Raw genomic sequence first — 23754 nt, forward strand, 5'->3', positions numbered from 1 at the left:
GTTTTTATTCAATATAATTATTAACAATAATTTACCTCTTTTTGGTTTTAGTTAATAATGAATAAATTTTATGTTGTGAACATTTTATTGAAGATGGGTAGGGATGAGAGAGGGCTGATGAAAGTCCTTAAATTTATTTATTTATAAATTTATTCTTAAGTCGAAATTAAGCGTAATTAATTACTTTAAGGGCAAGATATATATATTTGAAAAATTATTTTTAAATGCAATTTAAATGTTATAAGAATTTAACTAATATCCTTTATTCAATAGGTTGGGGTAGGTTTTTTATAGTTTTCATTCTAAGGATTTTTCTAAATATTCATTGTATAAGCCTAGAAGTAGAATAAAAATGAAAAATATAGATGTGTAGATTGTTAAGTTGGAAAAGTAGGAGATGATAAATGTTAGAGGGATTAATAAAGTGATTTCAATATCGAAGATTAAAAAGATTATTCTAATTAGAAAGAATTGAATTCTAAAAGGCAAGCGATTTAAGGATTGAGGGTCAAACCCACATTCAAAGGGTGTTAGTTTTTCATCTTATTATTTTTTTTTTGCTAATTATTAAATTTAGAATTAGTAGAATAATTGGAATTGTTGATATAAATATTAAGGATAAGTATATACTAAGGATTATTTATATTAAGATTATTTAAAATTTTTTAATTGGAAATTAAATGTAATATATATACTATATAAATAAGAAATAAGAAGCAGCAGCAGGAGGAGGGGGAGCGAAAATAGATTTATTATGTTTTTGTTTAATTGTTGGTGAATTCTTGTTATATTAAAATTATTAATTGAAACTTCATCAATAGATTGATGTGTATTATTAGCATCGTTCGCGTTGTCCTATTGATCGCGATCAAAAGGTAGATTCCTGTAAAGTCCATGAAAAAAGCACGTGATTAAAACAAAACCGCCTCGTTTTGGCTAATCCGAAATGACCATCTTCGCGAGGAACCATCGTCAACGAGAAGTCGAGTCAGCATCTGATCAAAGAGTCTCCGCCGCGTTGCTGCCTTCGCGAAATGCTGAGGCCCCGCGCGGAGGGGAGACTCAATTCGGAGTTGGAAGTCGGCCGAGAACTTGATCTATTTTCTTGATGGCCGTCCCGTTGGCATACGTCCTAACGCAGTGGTTCGCAGACATAATGAAGCCTCCTCGGACCGTGGAAGCGATCGTATCGTCCTAAGGAATTCCTTGCTCTCGCACTAAGTATCTCAGCTAAGTATCTGACACTCCAACATGTACACATGGACACACTGATGTCAAGTTGAGCGTCGAAGCGCAGCGCTCGTGACAAGAAGATGCTCGTGAATATAAAATGTATTACAAAAGAAGCCTAAAGAATGAAGACCAGATCCGAAACTACTCGCCCGCAAATCTCCGAAGACGCTTGAGAACCGCAGAGTCCTAATGGCCAGCGGCTCGCGCGTTTTGTCTTCAGAGTCCGCGTGGACCTCGAGACTTCAGCCCGGTCGAGGCTCTCCTCTCTTCGGTGTATACAGTCGAAAACGGGGCGGCTTTTGATACCGCGCGGCTGTCGCCGGTGCGATGATGGATGACGATGGGCGCGCGGCAAGAACGAGGGGGACCAGGGTCGCCACCGTCGTCGCCATCGCCTCGTCAACGGCGAGAAACCACCACGTCGGGCGACGACGAGACGGCGTGCGATGTATTCGACGATCGTGATTAATGACGGCAACATTACGACCGCGAACCCTCTCAGCTCGCTCGGGGACGACAGGTGCCATTGAGGCGATGGGGCGAATTAAGCGCGCGCGGCCATACGTCGTGTGGTTCGTCGGTCCTCAATGCAGGTTGGTCCCGCGTTGTCCGGTTCACTGTTGCGTCGTGCCGACAAAACATCTTTCCCTTGATCCTATCAAGGGCGAACTTGCGTCTCACGTAGTACTCTGGAATTCGCAGACTCCTTTCCAGCGGATCGAGATAAAATTTAATTGCTCGCCTAGACCTTCCACATAATCTGACAAGGGAACATCATGAACCCGAAAATTCTGATTTTGATGAAACCTTACACACATGTAGAGGGGGTATATACATGAATTTAGAAATTATCAGTTGATGCCCAAAAACGGTTTTAAGGGGTGAAACCACTCTTCAAATGTAAGTCGCCTTTTTACTTTTCTCGATATATCTCGAAAAGTATTCGAAATATCAAAAAATGTTTTATACAAAAGTTGCATGGTACAAATGTCTCTATTTAATGACATAAATAAAATTTTTTTAAAACAATTTTTTCAAAAATTTTCGTAAAAACTTATTTTTTAAAACAATTTTATAAAGTTCATTAAATAGGGGCGTTTTTACCATGAAACTTTTGTATAAAACATTTTTTGATATTTCGAATACTTTTCGAGATATATCGAGAAAAGTAAAAAGGCGGCGTACATTTGAAGAGTGGTTTCACTCCTTAAAACCGTTTTTGGGCATCAACTGAAAATTTCTAAATTCATGTATACACCCCCTCTACATGTGTGTAAAGTTTCATCAAAATCAGAATTTTCGGGTTCGCGATGTTCCCTTGTGAGTGAAATATGTTAAGTTATGTTGTCATGTTGTACGAATAATTTTATTATTTAAGAAATAGTACGTGTGATGGCCGATAGTTTTTTTTTTGAGTGTCGTTTAAGATATTTTTTGCGCAATTATAACTTTGGTTTTGGGCTTTTGGGATTGAAAAGTCTTTGTATCAATCCTTAATAAGTTTTGCGTCTGGTCACGTCAATAGTAAAACGAATAAAGGAACTGATTGACACATTAAATTTTATTATACTTATCTTGAAGCAAGAATTTCTCTCGACACTGATAAATTTCGTAGTCTCTACACCACTGTGGACCGCATTTCGTTAAACAAGTTAAACCGCGGCTAGAGATGTTATCGCCCTTCGACACACTCAGTCAATTAAACTGAGCCCCTGACAGGGCTTACTTAATTGATCCAATTTAAAAAGAGATTAGGCGCGTTCGGGGGCCCGCTCGGAGACAGTCGGGTGGTCAAACTTTCAAGTGTGTGGAGCCAATAATTACGCCATCCGCCGAGGTATTTGGTTAAGATCCCTCAGTGATATCGTTTTTCCTTTTTTCCTCAAGGAAGGCCTATTCGGATAATTATCACCTTTAGGCAAGCGCATCTTTATTCTCATCCAGTGCCGCGTGCGAATTTTCAATGTTTACTTTTGCTTAGCGAGATTATCATCTATAATTGCCATCGAATTAAACGTTTGCCTTTGCAAAATCTTCGAAGAATTGTTGACAACGTTCAATTATATTTCTCCCGTCCGTCTTATCTTAATTGCCCTCTCGATTATCCCGTGAGAATGACAATCACGAAATTTACATGTATTATTCTCGAGTATAAAAGACATTTTCTTCTCCCATGTTTTTATCGACATCCTGAATAAATATTCGTGTTCCACATCGACATTCTTGAAGTACATGGGTCGCACAGTCCTGTTCTTCTCTTTTCTGTTCGGCGACGAGTCATCGCCATCGATTCACCGGCGGTTGCTGAGAGAACGAATCGTTACCTCCTGGACATGCTGGAGCCACCCTTGATACACCCTCCGACCAGAGAGGACCGAAATAACCCATGTTGCGGACTTGGGCCCTCGCGCGCGCGAAGAACAACATTTTCGGCCGGTCCTAATGGTCTCCCGAGGACCCTCTTTTTGCCGATTTCGGACGCGCGAAGGTGTAAATTGGACGGCGGCGACGCGCAAGAATCTCGCCTGGTTCTGACGTTGAATTGAAAAAGAAAAAAAAGTCGCCTTTGCCGAGTCGATGATAATCATGCCGACGCGAACATTGCGGATATCCTTATCGCGCTCCCTCGCCTGGTACATGGGAAGAAGAACGGCATAAATGATCACTACGTCAGCGGATCGTGATAAAGAAATGGGATTGACGTCTGAAAAAATGTCGCATTATCATTCAGATTCGGAGCATAATAAGAGCGTTGCGAATTTGCTCGTCATTACCCATTGTGCAGACATAATGCGATTATCCTATACGTGGAAATATAAATCGCTCCGAGGAGCATCGCTGTCAATCTCCTTTCAACGACTTAATGGACGGATGGCAGTTAAACGTAATTCCGAAACGGCCTGTGCGTTTGAGATAATTTAAAGCAGCACGCGTGTTTCGTGACGCAAACACGCTCTCGGGGGGTTAAAACCGTTCCGGACGAATCGCTGCTGGTTGAACATTGAACCGTGGACTCGTCGATGGCGATCGACGACTCAGGTGTAAATTTAGCACCCCTCGGCATGAGGTCAGGCGGCTTGAATTAGAAAACACTGGACGCCGTGGCGCCAATATAAAAACCTCACTGCAGTATCACCTGAGAGTTCCGCGAAGACGAGCTCTAAGCGTGAGTAATCTCACGAGCGATGGAATTATTAATATTCGTGCAAGCGAAGCCGCGGCTGTAACGCCTCGACGCTTCCTTGACTTGAAGCGGTATGACGGCATAAGTGAGTATTTTCCTCGAACTAATATTAAATCAATAGCACGAGATGATAAACGTTCGAATATTACATTCGAGCCACAAAATTCGCATCTTACGCAAGTAAAAATAAATGAAAAAGAGAAAACGTACGCCAGATCGAATGAATACTATATAAAATTAATTATAGCACACCCTGAAAACCTTTCTTTGCTTTTATCGTGCATTTGTCCTCGACCATCGGTTGGCTTTCTTGGAGGTTGCCATTGATCAAGAGGATGGCCGGGATCTTCTATGAATCAAGATTATCTACCGAGAATGACCGGCGTGATCGCGGCTCGTTAACTTAATCCGATGAAGAATTGACAAGGTACTGCTATATTTCCACTGCGAACCACATCCTTAACACAAAGTGGTAGTTGGTTAAATAAAGCTGTGATTATTCCGAGTAACATACGGACGCACCAAGTCAACGAGGACAGTAAGATTGATTTACGTGTTAATTTCTCTCGCTTCGCGCTCAATAGCGGATGTTGAGTTTCCTTTGAGACCAGCCTGGCAACGCTATTAAATAACAATATAAAAACATCACGATGTAGCACGTGTGATGTGAAAGAAAATTGATGTGTACTTATGCGTACTTATGCGACTTTCCGCGTCTTAAGATAAAATTGCTAAATTCTCGAGTTATTTCCTTTTTTTCGAGAAAATCTACTTTCTACCTCGTCGAATCGAATTAATCGCAACGCGCGCAATGTACAACAGGCGTAAACGTATCCCTGCATTGAAAGGGACATTATTATCATGTTCTTTAAATACATTGAAGTGTACTTGACGTTTTCGACATCGATGCAATAACAGTGACACTAAAGCGCGCTGACAAGGGAAAGAAACTCTTCCCTCGGTTTCCCTGTGCACCTCGTCGAATTTTTTGTGTACTTTATAGAGCGACCAAACGAGCTTTCTACCTGACGTGAACCTTCGAAGGTGTAAGGGCGTGCGGCATTTCTTCAAAGATCCGAATGTACTGAGAGGGAGGGAGAAGAAGAGAGAGGAAGGGAAAAGGGAGAGGAACACGAGTCTACGGGGCTCGTTTTAAAAGGTGTCCTTTAAATTTTTGCAGGTTTACGTTGGTTCGTTCAGAGAAATGCTTCATCGTCTTGTGGACACCATTGTCGCCTCACACAATACCGTGGTATATACAAATTCACCCTTAAATCCCGTATAATCGCCGGCGATGTTGCTTTCATGGATTACTGCGAGAAACGTGGCACACAAACCTTTATGAAGTTTAAGGCAAGAAATTTTCTACTTCGTCACAGATTTATTTTTTATAGGAGGTAACCGGAACAATGATGTTTCCTCTCATCCTCTTCATTGATGCATCGCAACGTCTCAGTATTACTAGAAACCACGAAACTCGTAGTTTCTTCAAAAGTCACGAAAAGTTTTAAACAACTCGGTGATTTAAAATAACTTGTAACTCGAAGGAAATGTACCTTTTTCAGTTTTAGTGTTTGTTTCATGTCTTTACCCTTTCGGCTTTTCCGTCGTTAGAAAACACGAAATAAAATTTGCGAGGAACCTCGCCTCTTTCGAAGAATCGTCCTGCGTGAGAATGCAAATATCGTTTCTCTTTCAAAGAGAGATGTTTCATCTCTCGCCAATGGCCAATGGTCCCCTGCACGTTCACGTACACGTTTAAAGCGTAATTTCGAAATTCTTGCGTGATACACGACGGTGATCCAGCAGATTCCGGACTCGGATTGGCGCGCCTTGATCGGCTGCCGCGGTGCAACGCAAGGTGCAACCCACGTGTACACCGTGACATTCCAATCGTGACTTGCAATCTGCATTAGTAACTTCGTTTCTGCTTCAACCGATGTCCGATCTTTTACACTTGGTCTCCATTTAACAGCGTATGCGGGACGCCAAGCCAAGCCGCTCGTTGAAAGCGCGATAATTGCGGTACCGTTAACTCATGTTTACATAATTACAGAAACTGTTTTTTAGGCAAATGTTATGTTACCAGCGCACGCTTTGTTCTTGCGTCAACTGCTGTTGTCGCAAATTTGTTGTTATTCCAAGAAAATAAGAAATTGCCATTTTCAGTTATTGTATAGTGCATGTAAGTATAAAAGACGTTAATAAATATTTTCAATTTTAGGGACAAATAAAATATAAATTATATTATCTGTTATACACGAGCCCATTGTTCGCAAAACGCAGTTAAGATTTAATTCCGCGCCGAGCAGGAAGACGCGAGAATTTATTCAGCGTTATCGCTTGCTCGAGTTGAAACGGCTCCATTAATAAAGCGCTGATGCATGTCGCAATAATCTGTCTCATATAGACAATCAGTCGCGCATTGGACGTATTAAACTCGCGAATATACCCAACGCGGAATGTATATTCGACCGTGCTTGTCGCAATGCGACTTTTGTAACGGCGAAGTAAAAAGAATTGACGGAAATGTGCGGACCACACTGTTTCTATGAATGAAATGTGTTTGATCGATGCAAGAAGCTGGTGATATATATATATCACCAGCCGAATCCAAAGCCGAAACGAAGCACGACGACGTCGACAGCTAGAATAAATCGGTGCCTTCAGAATAAACCGTCACCCCGCGCGATGCCTCACAAAAGGCTCACTGAACCGCGACACGAGCGAAAATGTGTCATTACCGCGGAAATTATGATGCCGGCGCTTCTGCACGCATCCTGCGTCCTCCCGGGATAATTGCCGTGAATTAGCACCGATCGATGGACAACCTGCGGAGAGACGCGGTGGGGAGACTGACCGCGAGCTGCGAATGCTAATCTCGTTACGCCAGATTTTTCGAAGCGTGAATCACGCGGGGATTTCGGTAAGCCGAAAGGAAACGCTCGCGCCTTCGGAAGTGTTCCCCTCTTTCCTAGAGAGGCGATCCGATTACGATATTATCGGAGAGTCACGCTGGGAAATGCCCGCAAATTTATTAGATACGTAACTCTCTTTTGATAGAAAGATCAGGAATTCCAGAAAATCTCCCAGAGAAATATGACTGAAGTTTTCAGACTTCGCAGCAGAAAAGACTCATGATGAATCGCCATTATAAAACGGACCGTGTAATACGCTCGGTTTATCCCACTAATCGACTAATTCGCAGCTGAAGGGAGGCTTGTGCTTTGAGCATCGATCGCCCCCGATTCGCCGGGGCGCGAGCCTACACGTGAATCGGGAAAGTCGGGCGACCCCAGAGTCGCGTCGTAATAATCCCGGGCGGCACGTGACGCCCGACTTACAAGCGATTGTGTACACACGAGGATTGAAAAAGGTACTCACTCTGACAGCTGGCGGCACCCAGAAGGACGATCAGCAGCAGGATCCTCGTCGGCTCCATTCTCGCCGGAAGTGTTTCCGCAGCTGTCACGGTCACCACTTATTAACTCTCACTGTTTCTCGGTTTCAGCCTCGGCCACTCGGCTTGAGAAGCTGGAGAAGCAATTGGATAATCGCAAGATGTTCCGCGAGATACGCGAGCGATATATATGTGAGGGCGAAGGGTCTCGCGGGCCCGAAAAGGAAGCTCCGGTCCACGAGCTCTCGCGTGTTCGGTCGGCTTCCTGTTCCTCCTTTCCGTTTCTCTTCTTCTCCTCCCTCTTTCCTCTATTCCTCGCGAGGCGAAACGGAGCGTGCAGGCACTTTCCACGCTAATTTCACCGTGCAGGAGCGAGGTACCGTTCCGTGTTCCCGACCGGCGACGAGCGGCAGCGTCACGCCGGTTTCCCCCGATAACGGAATGACGTCTGCAATGATAATCACGACGATGACGACGAGGGCGACGACTGTCGACTGGAAATTGCTTCCCTCGACTCGGAGACTCGCTCCCTCACTTTTCTCTCGTTTTCTTTCTTTTTCTAACGTCAGCCGAGGGAGAGAGAGGAGCGTGACGTAGTATTCTCCCGGCTCGTGCGTGCGGATCGCCGATCCTTTGCGCGAGGGGATGATGATGACACGTCGGAGAGCCGGCTGGCTTGCTTGGCACACGCCGTCAGTTCAACCGAGGGGAGAACGCGACCGCACGGCGCAGCGGCTCGCAGGCGAATGCCACCGAGTGCGCCGCTCTTCCGAGTTCCGTGTCGGCATAGGTGCGCGTCCGCTAATCCCCCTCTTCACCGTCGCCTCTTCCGTTGGCCGGCGGCGCCGTCCCGTTCCGTCGTGCGTCCGCACTCGCCTCCAAGTCTTCGTCGTTGTCTTCGTCGCCGTCACCCTGCGTCTCCATCGTCTCCTTTTCTTCGTTGCCATCGAGTGTGTCGAACGCGCGTGAGGTCCTCAGTTGCATCTGTATCAGACGTGTCTCTCGACCGGGACTTCCGGAAACCTCGCTGCTCTGATTTTAGGGATTCTTCTTGATCGGCTTCGAGGATGCCTTCCTTCCTGAAATTATTTTAATTACTATATATTTTTATAGTCGCTAAGGATTGAATGTATCTATTTAAAATTCTCCTGTTTTATTTGCAAGTAGTTAGTAGTTATTGTGGATAGAAACATCCCATACAGCACGAAAAGATTGCATATATATTGCAGGAATCTTCCACCGCAACGTAGCAACATTGCAAATTCACTGCGAAATGTTTCTGCAGCATTGCTATGGCATTGCAGGAATGTGAAAATGTCCGCTTTTCGGAACATTGCAACGAAACGTCATAATAATATTGCAATGTAATGAATTTGCAATAATTATAATTATTCATTATTATATACTTTAAATATTTTTATTTATATAACTTCAATATTTTTATTTATTAACATAAATAGACAATTATATGTAATATAATAATAGTAATAAAAAATGAAATAAACATTTTCTCTATTTTTGTTATAAAAAAGTAACTGTTCGTTATAAAAAAAAACTTAAAAATCCTCTTCTTAAGATATTATTTTTCCTTTAATTAAATAATTGAATCTTCTTCGTTTTTGTTTGTATGTTGCCTGTAAACATAAAATAGGAATTAAAATTCATATATTAGCATAAAATTACATAAAAAATATACATACTGCAAGTATGTATAGAATTATATGTAAAATGACATACTTTGATCTCTCAATCCTAACTGGAGCTTGAGCAAGCCACTTGGAAATGCATTCAGCAATTTCTGCATCAGTGGCATGATTGTGTATTTCACGAACAGCTTCTATAACAGAAAAAGTTATTAAAAATATTACAACTATTAATATGCAGTTTTCTAATGAATTTCCATAATTTTGAGGTTATAGTGATATAAACCGTGAGATAGGCAAATAGAGTGATTCTCTATTATAATTAATAGATACAAGATTAACAGCACACAAGTGCTATAATTAGGCATAATATTATAAAAAAGTACTTACCTTTTTCTTTTACGTAACTACTTTCTTTTAGAATGATGCTCGCGTCGTACACCCACCATGTTCTTTAGATAGTCGAAAGAGACAAACACCGCATGCACATATATATTACCGAGCTCAGATTCTGGTCATCACGCATCATTGGTCGAATAGATTTGGACGAATCTCGTTAGGATAGGAAGACTCCAATGTTTTAATAAAATGAATCATTAATATTAATTAATTACAAATTTTGATTGTGCAATGTTTCCGAAATATTAATGTCATGTTGCTACAAGTGTGCTGGTATTTTGCGGATATATATCTCTGCAATGTCTTTGTACTGTTGCATTGCAATTTGCAACGTTGCAACGTCGCTGCAAGCTTCCGTGCTGTATGGGATTGGTTTATCGTAGCAGTTATAGTATAGTCTCAATGGAGGATTGAGTCAGTCGAATGGCTCAGGTAAGTTTCGACGCGACAATATTGGGCGTAGAACCCAAAGGATGAATGGAACGGTGGCTCACTGAATGAACGTACCGGACGCATGCGTACGGGGGGGCGGGGGGGGGGGAGGGAGGAGGGAAGGCTTCAGATTCCATTCCCATTCCGATCCCGGTTCCATTCTTACTCCTTTAACCCCTTCGGTGTATGCCTTGAACAACGAGATTGGAATCCATAAAGAGGACCCTCCCGCAAATCCATTGACTCAACTGTCAAACCGATGGAACCACGACAGAAACAGATGGTTGACTACATTTGATCGAGTCTTCCTTATTCCGATGCTTGATACATATGCATGGTTGATATTTCAGGGCTTATAAAAAATCACATTTAGATTAGCATCGACACAGGCACAAAGACCAATCACTGGTCCAAGATAGCGGTGCGCGAGATGGTCGGGCGATTTGTTTCTTTTCTCGTAAAGGAAGAAAATAACAAATTCATCGGGCTAGTTGAAATGTTATCTCGGCCGAGAGAGAGGAGGAGAGTCCCCACAGATTAATATCTTTGTCCAAGCAGACTCTCAAGTATCTCTCGAAAGAGATTTCGGGGAACGCAGGCGATTAGGTATTCAACAGGACAACGTGCCGCGGCCGTCAAAATCTTAATTCAAACCCGATACTTCTCGGAGACAGGAAGATGCTTTTCAAATATTAAATATAAAATGTTCGCTAGATTCGATAAAGTAAATTGAATAAAAAATGTATAAAGGAGCATCGAGTGTCAATGAGTGCCATTACACGGCAACGTTAATCGGGTTTAATAACATCCGTAGTTATAAGGTTGGCCGATCACAGTCATTCCATTCTTCAGGAGAACAGTTGTAATTGGACAGTTTTAGAACCACGGATGTTATTAAACCCGATTAACGTTGCCGCGCAAACTTGGTCAATGATCGTGAAACGAGATCGGTATCCGTGCTCCGCACGTTGCACTCGGCAGCAGCCGCACCCGTGGTAGCCTCACCATGGTGGTCCCGGCAACAGGATTTTTCCTGTCTCCTTGTAGTCGGCCGGCGGAACCCGACGAGACTACAAAATGCTTTATGCGACGCAGGGGATTTGTAAGAAAAGGCAGGAGACTGGAAACTCACATAACGGTCGCAGTAGCAGGTTACAGACTTGCGGAGCTCGTAGAACGGTGGCCCTTCTTGACTGCCGCGGGCCAAAGGGCGACGATACTGTTGAATATGGAACACACGGTCCCCTGGAATGTCATTTTTCGTGGTTGACCAACACAACACAATTCCTTCCTCTCATTGTGAGGTGGAAGCCCATGTAGTATTTCGAGTCTCGCATTGTATTCACGTCCGAGTCCGCGCGCGAGAAAGAGACAACCGCAACAAATTTTATGCCGCTGATGAAGATGGGACAAGACGTTTCCCTGATACTCTTGCCTTGATCCTGGCATTATCGGAAGGGGGATTGCTCCTTTATTGCACCGCGTGTTCTTCCGCCGGTAGATCAAATTAACGCAACAAGCCGTGTAATCCGTGAAAATCAAACAATCTTAAACATCCTGCTTTTGGAACAATCTTGAAGACAATCATTGTGTCATCACAGGAGCACCACACAGTTATTATTTAGTTTATATATTTTTAGAGATAATTTAAGATTTACTCTCTTGTGTCTGGATGTTCTCTCGAGAGAAATTTTATATCATTAAATAATGATTTATTCAATGTAGTTGTGCTTTAATAATGTGTATAATTTATAAACTCGTGCGATCTGCTTGCATACATATGCTTGCAACTCTTAATTGGTTGAAACATACATTTCGAGAAGGAGAATGTGCGTGCAAGAATGCGTCGAAATATTTATACGGTCGTCGCCGAGGAAGACTGGAAATACACGTTGTAAATTCATTTAATTACATTGCAGATTTTGCGGATCACGTCGAAAGACCGTCTTAATTGCCCGACGAGCTTTCGTCCTTAAGCGACATTCGCTAATTGCAACCTTTGCCTCGCTGCATCGTCTTCATTATCATCGCGCGATTGTATCTCGCCATCATTACTTAAAGTAAATAGGCAACATTGTCGTTGGTATCGCGAAGAAAAATCAGTAAAACGGCTAATTACAACAGCAGTGATAAACAGTTATATAAATAGTTTTTACATCAGACTTCAAAAAAGAATGCTGTCGCGCTGCAATAATCAAACTTTTTATAGATACATAATCCATAACCAGAAAGAGAGAGAGAGAGAGAAATATTCTGCCTTTAAATGCTGGAAAAATGAACAAATTGCATTTATTCTAATCTGAATTTGCTTTCATCGCTCTCACATTATTATCCATTTTTTAAATTAGCAATCTTAATTCCAAAAACATTCAATGGCAAAATTTTCTTTATATTTTGTAGGAAAAAGTGTGAATATCCTGCAACAATAGCAGAATCGTTCTAATATTACCGTTATCGTGGAAACCTCGAAGAAAACATTTCGCGAGGGTCGAAGGCACGTGGGAGGTAAGCATCGGTCGGGGTCCGGCGGTGGCATGCCGTACCTACCACGAGCACCTGCCACTTATTTCCTCTCGTTCCTATTCCCTTTTTTATTACCCACCTCTACCTCTACTTTCTCTCTCTTTCGTCTCGCATGAAACGCCGTTCGTCTCTGATAAGTCGACAACTAATCGAAATGAAAGAAATCAAAGTGTGAAGTTTATTTATCTGATTTTCGGGATGTGAAAGCAATAAATTCAAATCGAAATTCTTCTTGAAAATGAAGACTCTGTAAAGTGTAGTCTGAGATATTTATGGAATAAGGTCTTCTTGGAATGCCTATCTTAGAAAGAAACAGTTTATCCCTTTTAACGCCTAAATAGACACTTGACGTTATAACGCTCTTATCTGTGGATAGGGATACTGCGGGACTCGAGTTGCCACTTTGGCTTTCGGCTATCAGCGTGTCATCAGGGACTCGCTTAATTACGAAACCCAGAATGGTGTAAACAGTCGGTCGGCCCTGGAAGGCCGCGAGCCGCCCGCGCCGTTGGCCTCGAAACCGCACGGCATCTGTTACGCGCGCTCCAACGGGCCTTATCTAAATTGTTTTGGCGCCCCTTGGGTCCCATTAAGTCCGCAAGATTGAAATAATCAGATCGGACGAGTTTGTGCCCAATTATACGCGTGCCGCAGAGCCAGCCATGGGCCCTGGGGCCTCACGAGGGTTAAAAGTGGTCGTGGGCGGGCCGGGGTCTAATTCAGAGGCCCGCGGCTCCCACCTGGCCAACGTTTTCTCATTATTGCCGAGCCAGGCCCAGCACACACGCCTGCGCCCGTAACCCATAAAAGAAACATTATCCGGATGAGGTTGCGCGTGGAATTTTCGCTCGGGACTTGAATACAAAGGGAAGAAGGGAATGAGCGAGACTCTCCTGCATGCTCCAATTTTATACACATTTGCGTGGATTATATTGCTTTGTAAGTGGTGCATCAGTCTCGAACCGCTTATAGAATTCGCGCTGGAGAGATTCAAGATTATACATGAAAAACTGGTCAAAAGTGATTGAAGAGATTCTCAGAAAAATGCTTTTGTAAAATGATTTTTTACGAAGTGGAGCGTGAAGTGAATAATAAAGAGAGCATAGAGAGAGAGAGAGAAAGAGAGAATGTGGAAGTACTATATTTACAAAACTAGCACTTTTGTGCGAAACAAGGAATTCCACAAAATCTTCCAACCAAACGAGATTTCTTGAAAACAGAAATTATGTGACCATCCTATTACCTTGCGTGTCGTCTTCCTGTTTCAGATAAGATGATTTTCACGCTCATTGAATCGCCTCGGGATTAGAGCGTACTGCGTGACTCACAGGCGGCTGGAGAACTCCATAATGATCTTTTTTTGCGGCGGTCCGGCGACGTCCTTGCGGCTCGTTCAGGTCCTTCCGGCGCGGTAAATTATTCAGAACGATTTAGCCAATTCGTGGGTGGGAAAAAAATGTCGAAGTACCTCCTTTTTTCCCGGGAATTCGCGCGACGTGTGTGCGAATTTTAATCCGCGCGACTGCGGGACGCAACCCGATACGACAATTATATACTTTCTTGCAGCCGTACAGTCGCAAAGCATTATATTATGCGCTGTTGACTTGCACGCTAATTAAGGAACTCGTCGCGCGGACAGTAATTGAGAAGTTACGGGCGGACTCGGAAGCGTATTAACCCGCGGCGCAGGCAAGCGCTTCAATTACCAGCAATCCCACGGGAATTAGCAGACAGTCGATTGCATCTCGTTGGTTTTCGAACGGTAACTTGGTTGTTTTTCTATCTCGCCTTTAAAATATAAATCCCCAGTTTCCATGACAGTGACTATATACATATATAGACAATATGTCTAAAAAATAATTGGGATTGGTGCTGTATCGATAACACTGAGAGGAACTCTACTCCGCGTCTTTGCACGTCTTGTGTTCCAGGCACACGTCGTAACAGCACTTTTCCCACTCGTGGCATTCGTGATCGCTGTGGCATAATTCTGGTGACCTGTACCACTCGTACGACCTGGGACAGTGGGGCCTTAAGGGCGGGCAGTGCTTCTTCGCCGGCCATTTCATCATCATCTCGTGCCAAGGATGTTCGACGACGTGTGGATGCTCATCGACGTCGAACCAAAACCAGGGGAAGAATAATGAGTGCCAGCCACGCTCCGACCAGGATCCACTCTTGCCGCTCGGACAACAGTAGTACTGATGATTGTCAATCTTGCACCAGTACTTGCAGGATTTTATGTAAGCTTTCGCCAGCACGACGAGCAACAGCAGGAGGCACAGCGAGCTTCCGCGCATGTTGAAGCTGCTGAAAAGAAAACTGATTAGAAGAGAGAGACAACATATGGATTATTTAAACTTTTTAAGTAAGTTGTTGTAATGTGTATACAGCAAAAGTATTTTTCACTCGAGAAAATAATAAAATTCTAAAATAAAAGTCTAAAAACTAATAATATATATATTCCTGTGATAATAGTGATAGTATTATTTCCTTTTAGAAATTTATGTTGTAGGTTATAATAGCGCAAAGAATTGTTACTTGAAAAGAGCAACAATCACGAACTGCAACTATTACTTGAAATACGTGGGGAAATTTCGATGTTATTGTAAAATATTCTTACTATCTTAAAATGTTTCTCTAGGATTCTTGCCAAGGTTTATACTTACTCGCGTCTCGACGGTTTGCGATCTAACAGACGACAGCTTCTCATTTAGCGTGTCTTATACACGGAGCGAACACGCCCCTACTTGAAGAAGAGGGTTGTAAATCGTGCAACGCCTCCAATACGTCCGTCATCGTCGGCGAGCGATGGCGTGCTTCGTTTACTCGTACCCGATTTCACGTGTCACCTTTGTGAAGCCTCGTCTCTGATGGTCATTTGGAAGAATGTCAGTAAACATCAGAGATGAAGGACACGTCACGTTCGCGTAGACAAGATTGCATAGAATAAGCAGGGCCGAATCTATGGAGAAATAAAGAATTTCCAGTTGTTGTGAACTTCACTAGATAACATATTAAAATGTAATATTAAATACATATATATTGTTATATGAATTTTAATTAAATAATAATTTAATGTTGAATGTTAATATAATGTGGATATTTAAATATTATAAATATATATACAGCAAAATATAACTTTTTTAATATGTACCTTTTTATAATACAAGTCGTCTTATTATTTTTGTTACCTTCCATTCTCATGAAATTAATATTCGATTAATATAAGTTTTATAATTAATATAATATAATTATTAATCAAATGATAGTTGATTTTTTATTTATTAATAATTGAAACATGCGCGCACACGACCCTGAAAACAGAGAAAACATAAGTGCACCTAACCAACCTAACCAATTATCGTAGAATTTTTTTTCGCGAAATTTGCTGGAGAACACGCTTGCGAGACATAATCACTGGCCCCAATCCACCTTCTCCACGTGTCGAGAAATTACATCGGCGACGTTTCCTTGATGGTCGACCATGGAACCGCGCCATGACATTCGCTCGTTGCAAAGTAGCACGATTTGTGCGAGACGGGAAGTTCCTTTATCTGTACTTTTCTACATCTGCAATTATTAAAATGAATTAAATAAATAAACACGTAGCGTTGACAAAAGCATCACTCGCCATCATTAGTTCCAATTCAACGTAGGTAGACAACAAAAAGAACGAGAAAAAAAATGCGATTCGTATTCCCGATCACTGGCTTGAAGTTGCCGCGGATGAGGATGAAGATTGCCGCAAGTAATTGCGCGAGAACGACTCTGCGAGCCAATCAGTGACGCGCATTTGTAAGAGGCGAAAAATAACTAGGAGACTGCCTTAGATTTGAACTCGAACTCTCCGGGATCCCTGGTTCACACGCCTAAGTCTTAGGCTGTACGGCCAATACTCCTACTGTTGTGATCAACTTGTTTTCATTCCGATCCTCTATACGACCTGTCAGTCTCGACTATCTTTCCAGATCTTACAGCTCGGCCAGCCTGGACATTACATTCGTCCCCGAATGTCTCCAAATCGTCGGTTTACTCCACTTGAGTCCCTCCCAACCTTCATTTTTGGTTCACTCTTCTGAGTCCCTCCCAACATCCATTTTTGGTTCACTCTTCCGAGTCCCTCCCAACCTCCTCTCTGAGTCCTTCCCAATCTCCATGTTGGTTCACTCCTCTGAGTCCTTCCCAATCTCCATGTTGGTTCACTCTTCTGAGTCCCTCCCAACCTCCATGTTGGTTCATTCCTCCGAGTCCGTCCCGACCTCCATGTTCAGGCTTCACTACCGGCCAGCTGCTTCTCAACTCCCTCCTCTCCGAGGGGTAGCGGATGAATCTCAACTGTCTTCGAGGGGTAGCGGATTTTATCCCACTTCTGAATTGTAAGAGGCGAAAATTAACTAGGAGACTGCCTTAGATTTGAACTCGAACTCTCCGGGATCCCTGGTTCACACGCCTAGGTCTTAGGTTGTACGGCCAATACTCCTACTGTTGTGATCAACTTGTTTTCATTCCGATCCTCTATACGACCTGTTAGTCTCGACTATCTTTCCAGATCTTACAGCTCGGCCAGCCTGGACATTACATTCGTCCCCGAATGTCTCCAAATCGTCGGTTTACTCCACTTGAGTCCCTCCCAACCTTCATTTTTGGTTCACTCTTCTGAGTCCCTCCCAACATCCATTTTTGGTTCACTCTTCCGAGTCCCTCCCAACCTCCATGTTGGTTCACTCCTCTGAGTCCTTCCCAATCTCCATGTTGGTTCACTCCTCTGAGTCCTTCCCAATCTCCATGTTGGTTCACTCCTCTGAGTCCGTCCCGATCTCCATGTTCAGGCTTCACTACTGGCCAGCTGCTTCTCAACTCCCTCCTCTCCGAGGGGTAGCGGATGAATCTCAACTGTCTTCGAGGGGTAGCGGATTTTATCCCACTTCTGAATTGTAAGAGGCGAAAATTAACTAGGAGACTGCCTTAGATTTGAACTCGAACTCTCCGGGATCCCTGGTTCACACGCCTAGGTCTTAGGTTGTACGGCCAATACTCCTACTGTTGTGATCAACTTGTTTTCATTCCGATCCTCTATACGACCTGTTAGTCTCGACTATCTTTCCAGATCTTACAGCTCGGCCAGCCTGGACATTACATTCGTCCCCGAATGTCTCCAAATCGTCGGTTTACTCCACTTGAGTCCCTCCCAACCTTCATTTTTGGTTCACTCTTCCGAGTCCCTCCCAACCTCCATGTTGGTTCACTCCTCTGAGTCCTTCCCAATCTCCATGTTGGTTCACTCCTCTGAGTCCTTCCCAATCTCCATGTTGGTTCACTCCTCTGAGTCCGTCTCGACCTCCATGTTCAGGCTTCACTACCGGCCAGCTGCTTCTCAACTCCCTCCTCTCCGAGGGGTAGCGGATGAATCTCAACTGTCTTCGAGGGGTAGCGGATTTTATCCCACTTCTGAATTGTAAGAGGCGAAAAATAACTAGGAGACTGCCTTAGATTTGAACTCGAACTCTCCGGGATCCCTGGTTCACACGCCTAGGTCTTAGGTTGTACGGCCAATACTCCTACTGTTGTGATCAACTTGTTTTCATTCCGATCCTCTATACGACCTGTTAGTCTCGACTATCTTTCCAGATCTTACACATTTGAATAAATCAAAATAAGTCAACGGTCGCTGCATCGGCAGCTCGCGAGCGGCTCGTATCGTTCGAACGATCGCCGAAAATCCGAGTTGATCGTCGGAATCGCGCGCGAATGAGCGAGAACGTTAAAATTCGTTTCGCGGACTGCGTGGCGGTATTCGCGGTGACGCGCATTACGTTTACTTCTCGCTGCACGTAAACGGGGGTCTAATCGGTTTCGCGTCAGTTACGACCACATAGAAATTAGCATCCAGTGGATGTCCATGAAACCTCCATAGCTCCATGGGACATCTATCTCCACGATAGACGTCAGATGGACGTCTATTAGAGATCCATGATACCTCCATAGCTCCATGGGATATATATCTCCATAGTGGAAGTCAGATAGACGTCCATTAGAGGTCCATCCTATCTCTATAATAGATGTCCTCTACAAATCCATTGCAGATGTCCATTAGACATCCATTATGGATGTATAATAGATTTATTAAACATATAGAGTATTTCCAATAAACTAATATTTAAGTTTCATTATTAATTACAATTTTTCAGCTAATTTTGTTTAACATTTAGAAATTCACAATATTATAGAATTTATTTTTAATTATTAATAATATATGTATATAATTGAGTTATTCTTACATAAATTTACATCCACCGAAAATCTGTAATGGACGTCCATTAGACGTATGTCATGGAGATTCGGAACATCCAGTAGAGATCCACTAGACATCCATTAGACGGCTACTAGAAATCCATAGTTCCGCCTTGCACGTCCAGTGGATCTGCATTAAGGCAAGAGCACAAACTTTTGCATAAGCGCATAAACAGATGCATAAGGAATTTGATTGGTCCATTTCCTTATGCACATGCTTATAGACTAATCAAATTTCTTATGCATCTTTTTATGCGCTTATGCAAAAGTCTGTGCTCCTGCCTTTAGACGTCTTTAAAGACGTCTATTAGACGTACCGTGGATCATTAATAGAAGATTCACGGAACCTCGGTGGACGATTAATGTACGTCCCATGGACCATTAATGGAAGGTTCATAGAGCCTCGATGGACGACTAACCTACGTTTCGTGGCATCGAGGTTCCATGAAGCTTCCATTAATGATCCACGGAACGTCTAATAGATCCACCGATGCTCCATGAACCGTCCATTAATGATCCACGGATCGTAGGTTAGTCGTCTATCGAGGCTCCATAAAGCTTCCATTAATGATCCACGGAACGTCGGTTAGTCCCCAGGCAGCACATGTTAGTCTAATATATGTTTCTTAGACGTATCTAATGTCTAAGAAACATAAAGTACCATTTAAGAAACGGTTTAAATAGAAACCGTTTTTAGACTTAAATTTTAAAAACGTATTTTTCACGTTTCCACAGAAACGAAAAATGTGTTTTATTAAATTGATTCAAAATTATATAATTAATATAGAAAAAAATAGTAATTTCTACTTAATTTGCGAGTATTAATTATTTTTACATCATACGTTTCAATGTATTCGATTATGGAACAAGAGACAAAAATCAACATAAGTGTGTGTGTGAGATTCCCGCCTCTGATTCACCAAGCGACCGATAGATGGCCAGGCCAGGCGTGACGTTCTCACAAGTAACATTTGCGTTATCACCTTATAAATAACCATCCGGAAAACCGATCTAGTACTCTTTTCTTTTTCTTTTCTTTTGAAATCATTATTGCTTGAAGTGATATCTCATTCTAAAAGAGTGAGATTTCACTACACGAAATTTAGAGAGTAATTCATAAAATATAAAAATCTAGTTTTTTACAAAAATGTGACTTAAGGGGATGCTGGAGTTGCTAGTGAACTATTTTTTCACTATAGCGATGGTAATTGCAGTTTCGAAAATTCTCTTTATTGCTTGTGCACACAAAATAAAAAATCCTTTTCCACAAATGAAGTATAGATAGAAAGAAAGCCCGCTCTACAGGACTTTATATTCAAAATGGAAAGAAGTTAAAAACTTGCATTTGTCTTTTCTAACTTTTTTCTATTTTGAATATAAAGTCCTGTAGAGCGGACTTTCTTTCTGTCTATACTTCATTTGTGGAAAAGGATTTTTTATTCTGCACAAGCAATAAAGAGAATTTTCGAAACTGCAATTACCATCGCTATAGTGAAAAAATAGTTCACTAGCAACTCCAGCATCCCCTTAACTCTGTCTATCTTTGAGGCACTGATATATAGAATTGATAAATATTTTTCTGATGGTTTCTGAAACGTTTTTTCCCGAAAAAGAAACGTTTCTCTTAACGTTTTTTCGTTGGACATTTTTCTCCTAAATAAACGTTTCAATAAAATGGTTATGAAACGTTACGTTAAAACGTTTATAACGGCTTTGAAACCAATGTGTGCTGCCTGGGTCGTCCTTCGAGGCTCCATGAAGCTTCCATTAATGATCCACGGAACGTCGGTTAGTCGTCCACCGAGGCTCCGTGAACCCTCTATTAATGATCCACAAAACGTCCAATCGACGTCCCATGGACGTCTGTGAAGATGTCTAATGGAGGTCCATTGGACGTGCGCAAAGCGGAACTATGGATTTCTAGTGGCTGTCCATTGGATGTCTAAAGGACGCCCACTGGATGGTCTGAACCTCCATGACAGACGTGCGCAAAGCGGAACTATGGATTTCTAGTGGCTGTCCATTGGGTGTCTAAAGGACGTCCACTGGATGGCTGAACCTCCATGACAGACGTCCATTGGACGTCCAATGGAGGTTTTCGTTTTATGCGGGGATAATTCGAGTACGTTAAGAACTAACGCTCGCTTAAACGAAGTGATAGTGTCGTGACAAGTGAAGGCGAGATGAGGACGTATATACGGCAGGAATCAGCTGCAGGGCGTTTTGAAGCAAGGGAGCCGAGGGACGGGGGACGCTGCCCGGCAATAACCGGAATCATCGCACAGGTAAGTGTTTTGACAGCGATACTCTCTTCGAGCTTTATTCTTTTGAGAGCCACATCGCTATGTGTGTGTGTGTGTGTGTATTTATATCTCCATCTGAACCGGAACCGATGTTTCATCAAAAACGGGACGTCCATTTGCTGTCAAAGAGTATGAACATGTCCGGCGAATATATCGGCGTATTGAACGTTTGCGCTAGAGTATCACAAGCGAAGCGAATCGATGGCGTGTCGAGGGTCGTTTAATAAATCCTTAGAAAATATATTTTCTAAGGATCATCATCATCATCATCATCACATTACGTCACTATCATGTCAGTTTGATACTAGTGCCGCCATCTCATATATTTGTAAGAGGCGAAAAATAACTAGGAGACTGCCTTAGATTTGAACTCGAACTCTCCGGGATCCCTGGTTCACACGCCTAGGTCTTAGGCTGTACGGCCAATACTCCTACTGTTCTGATCAACTTGTTTTCATTCCGATCCTCTATACGACCTGTCAGTCTCGACTATCTTTCCAGATCTTACAGCTCGGCCAGCCTGACATTACATTCCTCCCCGAATGTCTCCAAATCGTCGGTTCACTCCACTTGAGTCCCTCCCAACCTCTATTTTTGGTTCACTCTTCTGAGTCCCTCCCAACCTCCATGTTGGTTCACTCTTCTGAGTCCCTCCCAACCTCCATGTTGGTTCACTCCTCTGAGTCCTTCCCAATCTCCATGTTGGTTCACTCCTCTGAGTCCGTCCCGACCTCCATGTTCAGGCTTCACTACCGGCCAGCTGCTTCTCAACTCCCTCCTCTCCGAGGGGTAGCGGATGAATCTCAACTGTCTTCGAGGAGTAGCGGATTTTATCCGACTTCTGAATTGTAAGAGGCGAAAAATAACTAGGAGACTGCCTTAGATTTGAACTCGAACTCTCCGGGATCCCTGGTTCACACGCCTAGGTCTTAGGCTGTACGGCCAATACTCCTACTGTTGTGATCAACTTGTTTTCATTCCGATCCTCTATACGACCTGTCAGTCTCGACTATCTTTCCAGATCTTACAGCTCGGCCAGCCTGGACATTACATTCGTCCCTGAATGTCTCCAAATCGTCGGTTTACTCCACTTGAGTGCCTCCCAACCTTCATTTTTGGTTCACTCTTCTGAGTCCCTCCCAACCTCCATGTTGGTTCACTCCTCTGAGTCCGTCTCGACCTCCATGTTCAGGCTTCACTACCGGCCAGCTGCTTCTCAACTCCCTCCTCTCCGAGGGGTAGCGGATGAATCTCAACTGTCTTCGAGGGGTAGCGGATTTTATCCCACTTCTGAATTGTAAGAGGCGAAAAATAACTAGGAGACTGCCTTAGATTTGAACTCGAACTCTCCGGGATCCCTGGTTCACACGCCTAGGTCTTAGGCTGTACGGCCAATACTCCTACTGTTCTGATCAACTTGTTTTCATTCCGATCCTCTATACGACCTGTCAGTCTCGACTATCTTTCCAGATCTTACAGCTCGGCCAGCCTGACATTACATTCCTCCCCGAATGTCTCCAAATCGTCGGTTCACTCCACTTGAGTCCCTCCCAACCTCCATTTTTGGTTCACTCTTCTGAGTCCCTCCCAACCTCCATGTTGGTTCACTCCTCTGAGTCCTTCCCAATCTCCATGTTGGTTCACTCCTCTGAGTCCGTCCCGACCTCCATGTTCAGGCTTCACTACCGGCCAGCTGCTTCTCAACTCCCTCCTCTCCGAGGGGTAGCGGATGAATCTCAACTGTCTTCGAGGAGTAGCGGATTTTATCCGACTTCTGAATTGTAAGAGGCGAAAAATAACTAGGAGACTGCCTTAGATTTGAACTCGAACTCTCCGGGATCCCTGGTTCACACGCCTAGGTCTTAGGCTGTACGGCCAATACTCCTACTGTTGTGATCAACTTGTTTTCATTCCGATCCTCTATACGACCTGTCAGTCTCGACTATCTTTCCAGATCTTACAGCTCGGCCAGCCTGGACATTACATTCGTCCCTGAATGTCTCCAAATCGTCGGTTTACTCCACTTGAGTGCCTCCCAACCTTCATTTTTGGTTCACTCTTCTGAGTCCCTCCCAACCTCCATGTTGGTTCACTCCTCTGAGTCCGTCTCGACCTCCATGTTCAGGCTTCACTACCGGCCAGCTGCTTCTCAACTCCCTCCTCTCCGAGGGGTAGCGGATGAATCTCAACTGTCTTCGAGGGGTAGCGGATTTTATCCCACTTCTGAATTGTAAGAGGCGAAAAATAACTAGGAGACTGCCTTAGATTTGAACTCGAACTCTCCGGGATCCCTGGTTCACACGCCTAGGTCTTAGGCTGTACGGCCAATACTCCTACTGTTGT

General features: G+C 43.2%; 2 protein-coding genes across 3 annotated transcripts in view; both read right to left on the bottom strand.

Annotated features, from left to right (window-relative positions):
- LOC105277004 overlaps positions 1-14191 on the bottom strand; it is a 69161-nt gene extending 54970 nt beyond the window's left edge. Inside the window, exons 1-2 of the mRNA XM_011335109.3 lie at positions 14058-14191; positions 7802-8896 (exon numbers count right to left, since the gene is read on the bottom strand). Of these exons, the coding sequence (XP_011333411.1) occupies positions 7802-7859 (58 nt within the window). The 5' untranslated portion in view covers positions 7860-8896; positions 14058-14191. The remainder of the gene's footprint in view (positions 1-7801; positions 8897-14057) is intronic.
- Positions 12180-16687, bottom strand: LOC105277007. Of its 2 annotated transcripts, none has more exons than XM_011335116.2 (3): positions 16168-16687; positions 15484-15779; positions 12180-15121 (listed from the first exon to the last, which is right to left on the bottom strand). In XM_011335116.2, exons 2-3 carry the CDS (start codon positions 15525-15527, stop codon positions 14713-14715), a joined length of 453 nt encoding a protein of 150 aa, XP_011333418.2. In that variant the 5' UTR covers positions 15528-15779; positions 16168-16687; the 3' UTR covers positions 12180-14712. The 2 variants fall into 2 exon arrangements, with proteins under 2 accessions (XP_011333418.2, XP_026823959.1); XM_026968158.1 differs by having other exon boundaries at positions 12180-15124.
- Positions 16688-23754: the final 7067 nt, after the last annotated feature.

The sequence above is a fragment of the Ooceraea biroi genome, chromosome 3, assembly GCF_003672135.1.
Source record: "Ooceraea biroi isolate clonal line C1 chromosome 3, Obir_v5.4, whole genome shotgun sequence".
Lineage (NCBI taxonomy): Eukaryota > Metazoa > Arthropoda > Insecta > Hymenoptera > Formicidae > Ooceraea > Ooceraea biroi.

Coding starts and splice junctions, on each gene's coding strand:
- LOC105277007 (XM_026968158.1), bottom strand. CDS start 15,527: ATGAGAAGCTGTCGTCTGTTAGATCGCAAACCGTCGAGACGCGA. Junction 15,125..15,483: donor CGCAAACCGTCGAGACGCGA/GTAAGTATAAAC, acceptor TTTTCTTTTCAG/CAGCTTCAACATGCGCGGAA.